General features: G+C 38.0%; 1 protein-coding gene across 2 annotated transcripts in view; it reads left to right on the top strand.

Moving 5' to 3' along the window:
* The window catches only part of PPP3CA (protein phosphatase 3 catalytic subunit alpha), a 170,885-nt gene that overhangs the window by 131,568 nt on the left and 24,207 nt on the right, over positions 1 to 15,110 (top strand). For both annotated transcript variants that reach the window (XM_053941016.1, XM_053941017.1), the window contains exons 6-8: positions 817 to 956; positions 7,348 to 7,425; positions 9,214 to 9,308. In XM_053941016.1, the coding sequence (XP_053796991.1) occupies positions 817 to 956; positions 7,348 to 7,425; positions 9,214 to 9,308 (313 nt within the window). The remainder of the gene's footprint in view (positions 1 to 816; positions 957 to 7,347; positions 7,426 to 9,213; positions 9,309 to 15,110) is intronic.

Here is a 15,110-nt window from a genome sequence, read left to right as displayed (position 1 = left end):
AAGGTATCAACTAGCTACTGAATCATTGCTTGATCTTTCTGGTCAAAATAGAGAATATTTCAGACTGCAAGCCTTATTCATACACTATCTTAACAGGGCTGTTGTTATATGAAAGAATTCTTGAGATAACACATGATGTTTTTATATTAAAGAGTTCTTGCAGGAGAATACTGATTTTTATTATTTCATTATTTTGCCATGCTTTATCTTGTTTGTGGTATGATTCTATGTAATTTGAAGTTTTAAATAACCATAGGAAGACCAAAAAGAGAAGCTTTTAGCTTCTTAATTAGGGTTGAGGTTACAGGAGCAACAGGAATGTCATGCCAAGGTGCTGTAACACAGAGATATTGTCTTGATATTTAGATACAATTTTTTGTGAAAATGTACATAAATCTAAATGCAAACTTGCTTTGAAATAACTACTATATTTTCTGGAGGTGTCCCACTTACATGAATGAATGTTCTAAGGTTTGAAAAATCATGAAATACAGAAATACTATATTCTCCCTTGTCCACTGGAATGCTTGCAAAAACCAGTAGAAAGACAAAAAACAAAGCAAACAAAAATTCATGTAGAAGGGGAATCCACTGTATTTCTTAATTTTCAGTTCTATCTGTTCCTTCTATCCCCATCAATGTTTGCAAGGAGTGTTGTGCCGTTACTCAAACTTCATTGCTTTAAACCTGAAGAACAGATTGCTATGAGTCTCTTGTTCGCCTGCTCACTGAGTGAAAAATAGTAGTTTTGCTTCAATGTTTCTGTGATACATAGTTGAAAGAAGTTAGTATTTCTTTGTCTCCTATTTTTCTTAGTTAGATCGATTCAAGGAACCACCTGCATATGGACCTATGTGTGACATCCTGTGGTCAGACCCATTGGAGGACTTTGGAAATGAGAAGACTCAGGAACACTTTACTCACAACACAGTCAGGGGGTGCTCGTACTTCTACAGGTGATTATTGCTACTTTGAATAGATTTCTGTTGGTAAACTGGTTCTGGTTTTGCAGTATAAATGTTTGCTTGAATTTTGTGGCACTACTTAGGTAATTAGGCCTTTTTTCCCCGCAGGCTAGCCTTGTTTTCAGAAAAATTCATGCTTGCTTTATTTGAATCTCTTCTGTTATGCCACATTGGGGAAACTCTAAATCACTTAATTTTATTCACCAAAGCCTGTGTAGTTTGCCTCTATTCTTATAAGTTAGGGAATGAATGTGTCACTTTCAAAAAGTGCATATCACTTTCAATAACTGCATATCTAGTTTGAAAATTAAAACTTAATTTCCAATGAAAGATACCAGTACTGGAAAACTGATTACCTATGGTTCTGCAGGGTAAATAAAAATTGTGATTTCCCCTACAGAGGTACTTTTTTTCCTCTCAGTTTGATCAAACTTTTTGTTTGTAATTCTTCTTAAGAAATTCAGTATTTGAAGAGCCTTTGTTAAATGCTACTTAGTAATATCTGAAATGCAGACAAGTGCCTGTAATATTCTTGCAGAAACATATATGTACCTTGCTCTGACAGTGTAGGGATTTTAAGGAATTTGAGCTGCTTTTTTTTTATTATTATGGTAGTTAAGAACAACATACAAGGACACCAGAGTAGCAAAACTAGTGGGGGAGGAGGTTAAATGGCAAAATGAGCAATGTATTCAGTGAAACATTAATTTAAAAATACATTTTTTTTCAGGAGAAATGTGAAGATGTTATTGAAATGTTAAGAGGTTGTTGAACTTTTTGAAGTGAGGCAGTTCTACTTCAGCCCATGCTAGTTACACACAAATCTAAGTTTTCTTAGCAAACTCAGCGGAAGGGAGGAATCCAGCTCTTTCACTTGCCTTAGAAAATCTCACCTTTTACACTGACTGTAGCTGTTTAGTAACATGTCAAAAGTAATTCAATGGCTTCCACCAGGAACCAGGTGACAGAGCTGCTGGAATCAACCTCCTTGTTGGTAACATTATCAGGAAGGTGGCAGATGGTTTGATGTTCAGAAATGAGATTTCTGGCTCCCTTCTCGGAGCCCTATTGCTGCAGCATGGGGCCAGCGAAGAACAGAGCAGTTGGCTCTGCAGCCTGGGCTGCTGGCACCCGCCTCTGGGGGGCAAGTCCGGCAGCCACGCTGGGGTCTGTGACGAGTGGGAGGTGCTCAGTGGATGTGTTTGGGCTCATCATGAAAGGGATAGCAATTGATCAGTGCAGAAATGGGCTGTGACTGAGGAGTGAAATCATCGCTTATCCTCTCAGCAGCAGCAAATGCTGGAATGTACCTGAGACTCCAAGGCACTGCACACACGGGGAATAATGGTGATTTCCCCTCATGGATGTTTTGGCAGACATGGCTTGTGCTTAAATACAGAGCTGCTTATGGAGAAAGTTCTAGATTTTAGGTTGGGCTTTTTTTCAGAGGTCTACTCCATACAGTTGCCATAAAATTTCCTTAATATGTATATCAGTTTCCTCCAGAAAATGTATCAGACCTAGTCTGTGTCCTGACACATATTCGGAAAAGTGCATTTTCAGGAGAAGAGGAGCTATTCAGAAGACAGCTAATTATCAGGTCATGTGAGGGACATATAATTGCTTGATGATTCAGTCAGTAGGCTAGCTTGGAATCACGTTATCTGAGTTTATATAAAGGCAAGCATTCCTTTTAAAAGAAGTACCTAGTTACCTTGGAAGATGACTAATTGCTTGCCTAATAATAATACCTGTTATAAAAGGTATCCATCAGTGTGGAATGTCTAATTTTCCTTGCCTTTTCTAGTTACTTCCTGAGTAAAGGAACAAATTTCCCTCAACAGGCAGCTTGGCTCATAAAAAAAGGACTGAATTACTCAGTCCTCCTTCAAGAATGCCTCTTAATAGAAAGACTCTGTTCTTCACTGAATAAAATTTCTTAAGTTTCTTCAGTCATTTCCACAACGGGAAGTTAAAAGATAGCAATGAGAATTTTGAATGAAGGTCAGGAAGATTTCAGTCATGCCTGCGAATCAGCAAAAGAACTTCTAGCTGATTAAGGTCTCCTAATCAATTGCAGGAAATATCTGTAATAAACAGCTTTTATTTATCAGAGATGTTCTTTATAATGAGAAGTTGCAAGTTACTTTGCTCTGACTTAAAGTTATTTCCTAATACAAAAGTGTTGTGAGGAAAATAACAGTAATGTGGCTTTCTAACTGTGCATGTACCATGTCAACTGGACCTTCCATCTCAGAACTGCACGAAATCCTCTGCATTCAGCCAAAACCCATTTGTGAAATGTTGGGCCATTACTATGAGAAAGTAGCTTACTGTAGCTTACAGTAGTCTGACGAGTTTCTCACTGCATTTCTTACATGATCACTCTCATACAGCCTACTGAATTTCAAACTGATACAGTATTTCTTCAAGAAACATCCCTTTATACAAGAGTTCTTGAAACTGCTTTGACTAGTTGTAAAATGTCAGATCTTGGAACCATAGGCATAACCTGTCATTTAGAGATGTAAAGAATAGTCTGATTTTTCAGAAGTGCTCAGAGTCAACACTTAGTGCACACCTTTAGCCGCTAGCAGCATTTTGTACTGTGGATTGTCAAAATAGCACAATGCCAAAGTGAAACATTAACTGTAGAATATAAGGAATTAGTTAAAATATATTAAAGTTTGTATACCTTAAAGAGAACAAAAAGTGATAGGGATGAGATTTCATTTTCCGTATCTGAAGTTTAAAATTGTATGTCCTTTGTAGTCGTGGTCATGTCTGATGCAATTTTGTGAAAAAATAGAAATAATTAATGTAAGCTGGTGGTTTAAATTATTTTTTAATCATGAGTTAAGCTTTTCTTTCATCCATACCCAAAATAATGTTGTGTTCAGAGTACATTATAAACAAGAGGGAAGTAATTTGTCCCAGAGTGATATTAGACCCATAGGCACACAGTTTTTTGGCTGATCCAACCAGTAAGAAGTTTTCCTGTTTACCAGATTATTTAGTTCTTGCCTTGAATTTTTCTAGCAAATATTTATTTGCATTTAGCAATTGGTACTGATCTTGCCAATGACCCTTTGCACTTCTTTCATAAGCTAGTGGTACAGTAACTCTCAGGCAATTTTGTAAGAAACAGGTTGGACATCAGGAAGAACTTCTTCACTGAAGGGGTGGTCAGGCATTGGAATGACTGCCCAGGGAGGTGGTGGAGTCACTTTCCCTGGAGGTGTTCAAAAAACACTTTCTGGCCTTGGATAGCAGTGAAATGATTCAACCTACAGATACTCTGGGGTAGAGTAGTAATTTTGGCCCTAGAAGCACATGATTTCAGTGATGCACTTGACATGCAAGTTAAGTTTGTCAGCATGCAAAGATTAAAGAAATATCTGCTGAAAGCCTTTGAAGACTGTAGTGTGTTTCAGCTCAGGGTGGGAGGCACAGTTGTATGAAATTTTTTTTTCTTTTTTTTTTTTTTTTAGTAATAGTGTTTTAAACAGCTTCTTTTGCCCACTTTTCACTCTTCTTTCTCCCAGACCAGAAGCTTTTTGCTGCCCTCACATTGTCTGCCCAGATGTACTGGTAGAATTGCTTGTCTGCTCCATCAGGCCTGGGAAAGCATCCAGTTTTGAAAGAACGACACTGCAAAAAAATACATGTTTATTTGTTCTAATGCAGTTCCCTGTTCCACTTCCCAGTGCAGCTCTGCAGACAGCACAGATAAGAGGAAGTAAAAGCTGGTGGAAAGAGATGTTCTGAGAGTTGCTGAGGACAGCACAACAACAAAGCATTTGCCTTTGGAGACTCAAGTGCGAGGCCAATGGATTTTGCAGGAAACCTATTTTATATGTGCATGTAATGTTACAGAAGCTTTTGGACTAAATTTGAATGTTCTCTTTTGAAAGAAGTGCTTATGCCTCTATTTAATGTCATGATGAGGGGCATGAAAAAAATTATGTTAATTCCATCCATTTTTTCCAGTTATTGGTGGAAAAACAATTTGAAAACATTTGCTATTATGGCTCATGTTAGCAAAGTATTGCTTCTCTTTTAAAACTGCCAGAAGTAATCAGATATCATGCAAAAGAGACCTCAGAACTAGTAAACTATGCATGAGGCATGTTAATGAAAGAAGATGCCCAAGTAGGGAATATCACAGTCACGTACTCCATGGGGAATAACATCTCTCTAGCTTAGCAGAGGGGTGTTTTGTTTTCTCTGTGAGTCACCGCTCCTCCGTGATTCAGCATGACACATGAAGGCAGGAGGCTGGGTCGCTCTGGAAAAGCCTGTTGCGTGGGGGATTTCTGTTTGTTTGTTTTCCCTCTTGGCCAACTGCTTTATTTCTGGCTCATCTGAGTTACAGTCTGGGCTCTGCAAAGCAGGGCAAGGAGGAGAGTGTTTCTGGAATGGTAGCGCTCTGAAAAACTAGTAGGGAATTTGAGTGCAAGTCAGTCATTTTAATAAAAAATATTAGAAAAAATATTTCCAAGCAGAAGTAATTTCTGTAAAAGTTTGTTTCTGATGACTTCTGCCATAATGTCTGTTTTGTTGGCTCTTTGTAGGACTTCTTATTTTTATCTGCTTTTTAGGACTTGTATTTTTGTGTTAAGGAATACTGTTTAATCTAAAGCAAACAGATACTAACAAAATGGTGGATAGCATGTGTAATAGCTGCAAATGATGCAAAGTTTGCTACTCCCCAGCCTCTGCTTCAACAAGCAGGTCAAGAAAAATGCCTTTTTCAAAATAAAATATCCAGATAGACTGCTCATGGGTTGTGGTGGACTGGGTAATAGGGCAGCTGGCATGTTGAAGGTTCCATGCTATTCACTTGTAAGAGAAGAAGGCAGGCAGATTCTTTTTTTATAAATTTGCATGGAGCACTGTGTAACACCTCTGCCTTTGTAGCTGTAGGCCCTGTAGAATCAGCCAGATTCTGCTAGCAGAACTCTTATTTTCCACAAATTTATGAAGAACAAAATAATTAAGCAATAAAAAACCCCACCACTTTTGTACTTGAAATGGAAAGAAGAACCTATCATATCTATTTAGGAGCGTTTTTTACCACTTCATTATATCTTCTTTAAAAGCAGTACTTAACACTGGATGAAAAGAATACTATGGATGAAAAAAATGTAATAGCCTAGACATTTTGAGCAGCTGCTCTGATAATGAACATAATCAAACTGTCTATCAGATTTTCGTGATAGACCCCAGTTTTCAGAAGTTAATGTAAAAATTTCTAACCAATATGTACCATAAGTCTGTATTTAGTCACAATTAATTATGAAAAGAAACGTATGCAAATCACTTCTCATTTGCCAGTGGTTTGAATGGCAGCCTGTCAGCATTTGAGATTATTGCAGTTGCCAAAACGTTACCCCACGTAATTTGGGAATTGAAATTGTTTTATAATGGCAATCTTTTTAGACAATTCCAAATACCAGACCTGCATCTGAGAATACATGCTAGGTGGCTCAAATCCAGAAACAGCAGTATAGCATTCCACTGGGTTTGTAGCTTCTAGCTGCAAATGACATTTTGGCTTCAAAATACTCAGGAAGGTTTGGAAGCAAGTAGTATAATTTCTCTTGAATAAACTAAAGAAAGATGATGTATTAGATTGGGGGACTGGGGTATGTAAGTTTTCATATTTTTCATGCATGAAATTAGAAATGGACAGGGCTGTTAATTGAGTGTAAGTGGGCTCTTAAGGTGGTCCATGAAATTGTGCCTTGGACAGCAGTTTTTTGTATAATGTATAGTTGAGGTTTTGGGTTTTTTTATCTTGCTCGGTATGTTTAGCACATTTGCATTCCGTGAGCAAATTATTGGGGTTTCAAAAGTCACAGGCTTTTAAGTTGCCAAGGGGAAAGATAATTTGTTTATCAAGGAGATAAAGCTCGGGAAGATAAACATCTCCGGTTTGAAGACTGATTTGCCTTCCTTCTTTCTGTCTCTTTCCCTCTCTTTACACTTAACCACCTTATTTTCTGGTGTCCACAAGCAGCCACTGCATACAGTAGTTGGTGGGTGAAGTTTTCTGTTACAAGCAGCTGCTGTATTACATTTTGCTTTTCTGGACTACATTAAATCTTAGATTAATAAAAGTACCTTTTTTTCTGACAAGCCATTGGCTGATTGTTGTTAGGTAATGAATTGCAGTTTCTAGCATTCCTTTCCAAGCACTTATGGGGTGAGATTAAAAAAGACACTGCTGGTGATGTTGTCTCTACTGAAATCTGCCTGCAGAGCAGGCACTGATTTAATGAATGATGTATGTTTTGTGATACATTTTTTGAAAGCTAGAACTCTGTGTGCTGCTTCTGATAATGCCATAACAGATGCTATTACTTTTTTTTTCTAACAGTTACCCTGCTGTATGTGAATTCCTACAGCACAATAACTTGTTATCCATACTCCGAGCTCATGAAGCCCAGGATGCTGGGTAAGTATGTGTGGAGAGGGGGCAATAATAATAATAATGTATAATGGCCTACCATTCCCCAGCAGAACACAAAAAGGAAGAGCAGATGAGTGAGAATGAACTGGAAAATATAAGTTGCAACAGCTCTCACTTTTGACTAATGCTACAAAAATACACACTGGCATTACAATGTCTTTTACATTATTATTAATTATGAGACTTAATGAATCTTTATATATGCCACTTACTTAGTCTTAGTGATTTTAACTGATATAAAATAACCAAAATTTTTTAATGACAGACATGGAAAGAAAAACAAATTCATTACAGAAAAAGGTTTGCAAATGTGCCGGAGTATTTTAACCTACTGGTTGCCATGATGCCAGAGAAGTGATTAGGCTCACAAAGGCCAGAACTGCCATCTTTTAGGACTTTCTCAGCTGCCTGAAACTTTGGTCCTACTGGTTTTATACTTCATAAAAAAATAAAAATTGGGGAACTCAAGAGGCACATAAATTTTTCTACAGAAGTATCATTAATGAATTCAAGAAATTTAAGCCATTGTATGCAAAAACAGTCCAGGTCAAGGATCAGGTGGGGTTGATGGTTCCCCATGAAACTATTATCATTATAAAGATAGAATTTTTTGTGCTGCTTTAAAAAATTATTTTAAAAATCCCTCTTATTTGAAATGTACCTTACTTGTGAGATATTAATAAAGGATTGGAATCTGAATAGCTTTGCATATCATGCATAAATTAATATTATTGTGTTTGTTTGGAGGTAGAAACTTTACACAACTTGAACGGCAATAAAAGATAAATAAGTGGCATTGTAGGAATAAGGTCAATATTCACTATGTGTATAAAAAGCTATTCTGAATGTTTGAATTGTCATGACTTCAAAATGGTAATGCAATTAAAAGCAAGCTATTACTGTGCCAGAAATACCGAGCATGAAATACACAAGGGTAATGAAATTTCATTTTTCTTGTATTGCTTTCCAGTAAAGGGTGAAAAAGAAAATTTTGTGGAAGAGATTGCATTGAAGCTATACAACAATTTCAGTGCAACTTTTGTGGATGTTTGCTAAATTCTTAGGTTTCTTGTAGCTGAGGACTAAAGAGAAGTGTTTGGTGTACTTGTGTCTAAGTACTCTTTGCTTTCTTTCCAATTACTTGCAGGTTTAATGCTTGATTACTTTTTGGTCCAATAAATCTTTTATTTTTCATGAGGCAGTAAGGTTAGGTAATGAAAACATGCAGACATTAATAAACTGGCTGATAGAGTGGATAAGATTAGACACAGCACTGAAAGTATCGGATGCCCCGTTTCTTTCCTCTTCCCTTCTCACACTTTCCACGTCCTCTGGCCTTGCCATGGCTTCCATGTCTGCAGAGGGCAGGCAGTGGGAGGCTCATGGGGAACACCCACTTCCCTTCTGAAGGCAGGACCCTTCCAAGGCATGTGCTGGCACTTGCTTCACCCACAGTCCCACAGAGGGAAAGTCGGGGAATGTCCTAGGCACTGAGCAAATTCACAACAAAACCCACCTCTGGCTCACTGAATTTTAGGCAGAGACACAACTTCCAAGCATAGATCCCTGGACATGTCAAATGGTTATAATGAGAAAATCTGCAGGAAATACTTCTTTCCTGTGGCTTTTAAATAGCTCATGTGTGTGTTTTTCAGTCTTTTGGCATTTGTTAACAGCCAGAGCACTAATGTACAAGGTATTTTTTGCACTGTATGTGGTCAGTGGCAAATAATCAACGCTGGGTAGTAATTAGTATCTTCTCTTTCTTCTTAGGTATCGTATGTACAGGAAAAGCCAAACAACAGGCTTCCCTTCGCTAATCACAATTTTTTCAGCACCAAACTATCTAGATGTATACAATAACAAAGGTAAGAATTTAATTCCTGTTAATGTACAGTAGACTGTATTTCTGTTTACTCAAATATGTTGGTGTCTTTTCATTCCTTTATTTATCAGTTCATGCCCATTTTCTTCCTCTTTTATTAGTTCATGCCCATTTTCTTCCTCTTTTATTAGTTCATGCCCATTTCACTTATTATATAATACAAACCTAATTAAATTTGTCACAGGCAGATGTATGCCTCTGAATGTAATTGTGTATTTTAATATGCCTTAGGATATTTCTGTATTTTGACTGCAAGTTATTAAGTAAATGTTACACGGGAAGCAAAACAGCTCTATTAATGAAGAAGTATATTAAGAAATGCTCTGGGTGAGATGTTTAGAGCCTAGTGTTCCTTATAATTAATTATCTGTTCCATGCTTCTTTCCAACAGAATTGTTGGAGTTTGTACATGGAAATTGTTTAGCCAGTTAAACTTTGACAGGTCATGAGTGGCTAATCCTTGACGGCTGAAATGTAGAAAATTAAATATAAATAGCCAAAAAAAAAAAAAAAGAAATAAGAGTCACTGGTCACTGTATAAAGGCTCCACTGAATACAAGTCTTTGCAGCTTCTCTGAATTTATTCGTTTATTGTATTCCTGGAAATTTCTAATGAACTGGAAAAAAGAATCATGTTTCTAAAAATAAAGTTTTCTAATAAACCTGTCCTCCTGTATCTTGAAATGAGCAGTATTGTTTACTTTCTCCTAGTCCCCATAATGATAAAATTATTCGTGTTTCTCTGTGAACAAAGTAAAATAATTCTTTCTCAATTGTATTCTTGAAAGTTGCTCCCTTGCAAAGATATCAGTTTCTCTTGTGAAGGGATATTTTTAATCTGGATGCTTGTTTGTAGAGGAAGCAAGCAATACTTCTTTTTACACTTGCAAAAGAAAGCTTTCTTCAGGCATCGTTTTACCTTATAAAATTTATAATGTAAACGTTTTTGTGCCATGAACTGTATGCAAGGGAAGGAAACACTTCACTGCTAGATAATGGGGTTTGTACACCTCAGATTTATCAATATGCCTGTTAACTTATGGAAAAATTAATAGGTTATTATGCGAAACTATGCAAGCAGCAGAACCATCAGTAGCTACTTTTGTAAAAGTTAATGATGTAGGGGCTCTGCTAGCAACCTAAGTGCAAGATGAAGTAAGGAATGTGTTCATTTTCTTGGTAGGATCATTGCTATTGGTGGAGAAGTGTGTTTGCTGTCCTGGTTGGCTGCTTTGGGTCAAAGGCTGAGGGATCAGAAGTCTGTACAAGGAAGGTGGTAGAAGGTGTTCACCTTTTGTTTCTTAGGCGTGAAAGCAGTTCTGTGCAATGAAGGCAATGGGTGAATTATGTGAAACTTTGTCTTGAAAGCAAATGTTAAAAGGAAAGCAGTGATTTACAATGTTCAAAGCCTTGAATTTGAAACCACAGAGTTTGGGTGGTAAAGAGAAGTACCTCTCTCTTATCTCAATTTCCAAAGAGAGGGTCATTTCCCTTCTTCCAGGATGCTCCACTGTGGCAGGCAGGTCTTATAGGTGGTGGAAAGCCTATTTTGATGGAAAGCTGTACACCATTTACTGAGAGCTTATCTGTGGCCACAGCTGGGGCTGGTGTGCACTGCCGGCGATACCTGCTCAGAGTGAGCTCAGGCAAATCAGCACTGATGCCACATCAGCGCCCCTGTGCCACTCCTTAATATATAACTTCTTGTAAATTCAGAGGCTGACCTTTAGCAGCTTTGTAATGATATCCACTGAGTTTATCTGCCTCCTTTTCTCTCACTAGAAGTTTTGACACATTATTTCACGTGACTGATTGCACTGGCTCTTGGCATTTAAAGTACATCATGCATAGTTTATCATGCTGCATTGCTCATACATCTTTATCTGGATAGTCTCTGGATGCTTGCTTCCCTCTTCAAGGAAAAAACCCACTATCATATAGAATGAGTCCAGAACATGGCTACTTGTTGGCTTCCTTGGTTTGCAGCAAATGAATTAACTGAGTGCACAGTTTCTGACTGATTTCAGGAGAAAAAGGAAGATATTTCTATCCAGAGGAATTGTCAGGGCAGTTGCTCTAGCTGACTCATCATGCACTGGTGCAGAACCTGATTGATTTTTACAGGTCATCTGGAGGTTTGGTTACTGTCAGTCCTTGGAAAAGGAGTTACTCTCCCACTATAAGCACCTTCCTGTCTAGTATGCATTCTCAGTGTTCCTCTGAGAAGTCAACCTGAATAAATTCCTGAGAGGCTCCAGCTCCCACTGACATGAACGGGTCATGTTTAAATGCAGTATTGTTTAGGATAAAGAAATCTTTTTTAAAGTTGCAAGAGGCTAAGAATGCTCATTTTCTACCCTGGGTTGATAGTTCTCACACCCATTAAAGCAGATGTAGTTTCTTGAGCTTCTTCAAAGTACTTCAGGAGTAGACCTGTTTGCCAACTTTATCCAGGGGCTCCTTCAGTCCCTACTGGAGAGCAGCCGTAGGATCAGATCTAGGATATGTCCTCAAAGAGCAGTAGGGAGGCAAGGATCTCAGTGCAAAAGGGCTTTACAGGAGTGGCTGAAGATAAGCTACCCAAACAAGCCTGTGTTCAGCAAATCTACTCTTAATAATGCTGCCATGGAGCCTCTGCATGGGCTGTCTCACAGGGCTGACCCACCTTGGGAACCTCTTCTGGTTCTGCTGGGTTCTGGCACCCAAGGGAGCTTTCTGTATCCCTCTGGTTGCTGTCTGTGTCCTCGTGCAGGCTGCGTGTGTTACTTGTGCACCATGTGGCTGTGGCTCCTGTCACAGCCCCTGTTCATACACACACAGCTTCATGTGCCAGAGTGAGGTTTTGCAATTAGGAGGCTCCTGTCAGGGCTTCCCTCTGTAATTAATGGAGACAGAAAGAGAGGCTTTCAGGGGGTGATTCAGAGACTCAGAAACTGCCTCGATATTGGGAGCCTTGTGTCCTCCTTTTTCCATTATTATCGATCTCCATTACTGTTATTAATTCCTTCCATATTCATTATAATGGAAAGCATTGGCTAAGGGAGGGAATTTTTACATGTTTTTTGGCAACTTCTGAGCTACTGTTCAGTATCTTCATAGTTTCTCAAACATTTCTGCTTTAATTTATGAAAAAGGCATAAAGATAAAGATACTCAAATATTGTTATTAGTACTTGTTACAAGAAATACCAGTGTATTGGTGATTCTTCTAAGACTACTGCTTCTGGAGAGAAAGCTTATGCAAGAAGATAAATGTTAATTGGATTGTGGTAGATACCAGTAACTTCAGGGCCTCAGAGATCATCTGTGCTGATCAAGAAGCTCTGGGAAAGTTGTGTAAGTACAGATTTGGCCCTGGGCTCCAGGGTGCCCGTAACTAGGAGAAATTCTCAACAGCAACAAAATAAGAGGGTGCCAAAAATTACCTTGTGCTATGATCTGGCCTTGTTTTGTGTCTAAACTTTCATTCCTGAATTCAGTATTTCTTAAAGCCTTAATTAGGGTTTGCTGTAATGCTGTTTATGCACACCCCCCAAAAAATAAAAAAATAAAAAAAACAAGTGAAAGATTCTAATGACGTTCTATAGAGGCAGAAAAGTTACTTGTAAAACACTGGTTATATTGGCATTTTTGTGTCTGGCTGTCACTTCAGTAAGTGTGTGCTTTTTGGCTGAGTGAGCAATTTTAACTTGCTGTTTAAAGACAGACTATTATCTTTTGAGCACTTTTAAAAGATTAGGTTTTGTAGTGGAGAGAGAACCACCAGAGAATCCAAAGTTATCGAAAAAATCCCCATCATGAAGTTTCTTCCAGCGTGCTGCAGCATACCTGCATTGTTTCCGAAAGAAAGAGCAGGAAAAGAAAGTCAGTATGCAGGAGAGTTTGGAATAGTAGAGAAATGAAAACTACCTGTAAATCTGTATGCCTGTTACCATAAGTTATATGTCAGCGAAGTGTGTATAAAGTATCAGCATGAAGTCTACCATGGAGAAGTGTACCTGATCCAGATGGATCTAATGGAAAAATTACTTTCACCCAGAAAAAATAAGAGCAGTATACCTGGAAGACAACGATGATCTCTGAGAAATATTAGCACTTTGAGGGGAAGAAGAGACATGTAACCTCAGTTTGCCTATCAGTTTTCTTGAATGCCTTATCTCTGCTGCTGCGATGAGTTCTTGTCACGGAAAAAAAAGCTTTTAAGGAAGAATTGTTCGGGTATCTAGGCCATCTCATTGCTGATGCAGAGAAGTTTGCCAAAAGTGATTTTTGCAGTCCATTGATTAAATCTTGAATGTTATTCTGCTGTTTCTTTGCTACATGCAGTTGCACATGTAAAATAATGTTTAAAATTTTATAGGGAAAGATATTTCCACCTACAGTTATCTTTGCTTCTGTACTGGATTATTTAGACCATTACCTTGTATAGTAAATAATTTTTTGTCCATTGATAATATTTAAACTCTTTGAGCATTTTACTAACCCTTATCCCTGACCAGACTTGGGCAGAAAATGCTGTGGTTACTTAGCAACTCTTATTGAGAAGGCATTGTTCCCAGTTGCACAGTTAATGCTGAAGTTAATTTGGCATTAAATCAGAAATTGAAATTCTTTCTTAGGTGTGAAGAATTTGAGGGACTTTTCACTGATTCATTTTCTAAATGCATGATAAGTTTTCTGAAAGAAAATTACAAGAAAATTTGTTAAATTGTTTGCTAAAAATATTTATAGGTTGTTCGTCTAAAAATATTCTGGGCTAGTATTTCTGCCAAGCTCATTTTTTTTTCCTCTGATTATTTTTTTCTGATGGAAATGTTATCAATTCATTTACACTGAAAAATGATTTGGCAGATCTTGAAGCAGGATATGTAATGTCTTTAAGAAATTCTGAGCTGTCTGTCACACAGTTTAATGTTGTTCACATGGCTTCAGGCCTTAACCTACCTCCAAATATATAATCTTTAAAGCCCCATTTGAGATGCCAGAGGGTCTGAGGCATCCACTCAGATGTGACAGGTTGTTCCAGGCTCATCTCTAACTGAGGGAGACCAAGGAGGTGCAGCACTAGCTGCTATATCTAACCCTGAAAAGATTAGAAGGGCTGTCTCCATTTCTAGTCAAAGGAGGAGGTTTCTTAACCTGCACAGTTTTCAACACCCATATTTCCAGCCTTAGGGTAGCTCTGTTAAATGCTTCAAGCTAAACAGTACAAATGCCCTTTGCCTGCTGCATTAGTGTTTCATTTCAATCTGATGTGATTTCAGCATCCACTATCTCAGTTTACTAGCACTGGAAAGAAGTGTAATGTCATTTGGGCTATCTGCACATCTTCACTTTACAAAACATTAGCTTTTAAAACTTATTTACAACGGCAAGTATCAAAATTAGGTTAAAATGTGTGTGTCTGTTAAGAATAATAAAATAAGATTCTTGCTCTGGTTGGTGATCATACATGATAATGGCTGGTGGCTTGGACTGCTAGCATCTGAGTATGTGTTTGGAAAGAAAAGTATCAAGGTTGCAGCCTGGAATAATAAGCAAATGTTGGATAGAGTCAGGTTTTCCTCTCTTTTTCCTTTTTCCTCTTTGGTTTCATAACCAAAGGAGCACATTCCACTTTGGTCTCCTCCATCAGTGACTGTGTCACCTCCACTCTTGTAACCTTCAAAAGCTGTGTACTCTTTCAAGGCTCCTGGTTCCTCTGTAGCTTCTTAGGCATCAAGCTAACATGGACTAAGGAATGAAGCAGAGGTGAAAGCCTCAATCTTTTCTCCCCAACAGAGAGG

This window comes from Vidua chalybeata, chromosome 4, assembly GCF_026979565.1.
Source record: "Vidua chalybeata isolate OUT-0048 chromosome 4, bVidCha1 merged haplotype, whole genome shotgun sequence".
NCBI lineage: Eukaryota > Metazoa > Chordata > Aves > Passeriformes > Viduidae > Vidua > Vidua chalybeata.
This window is presented reverse-complemented; position numbering and strand designations above follow the sequence as displayed.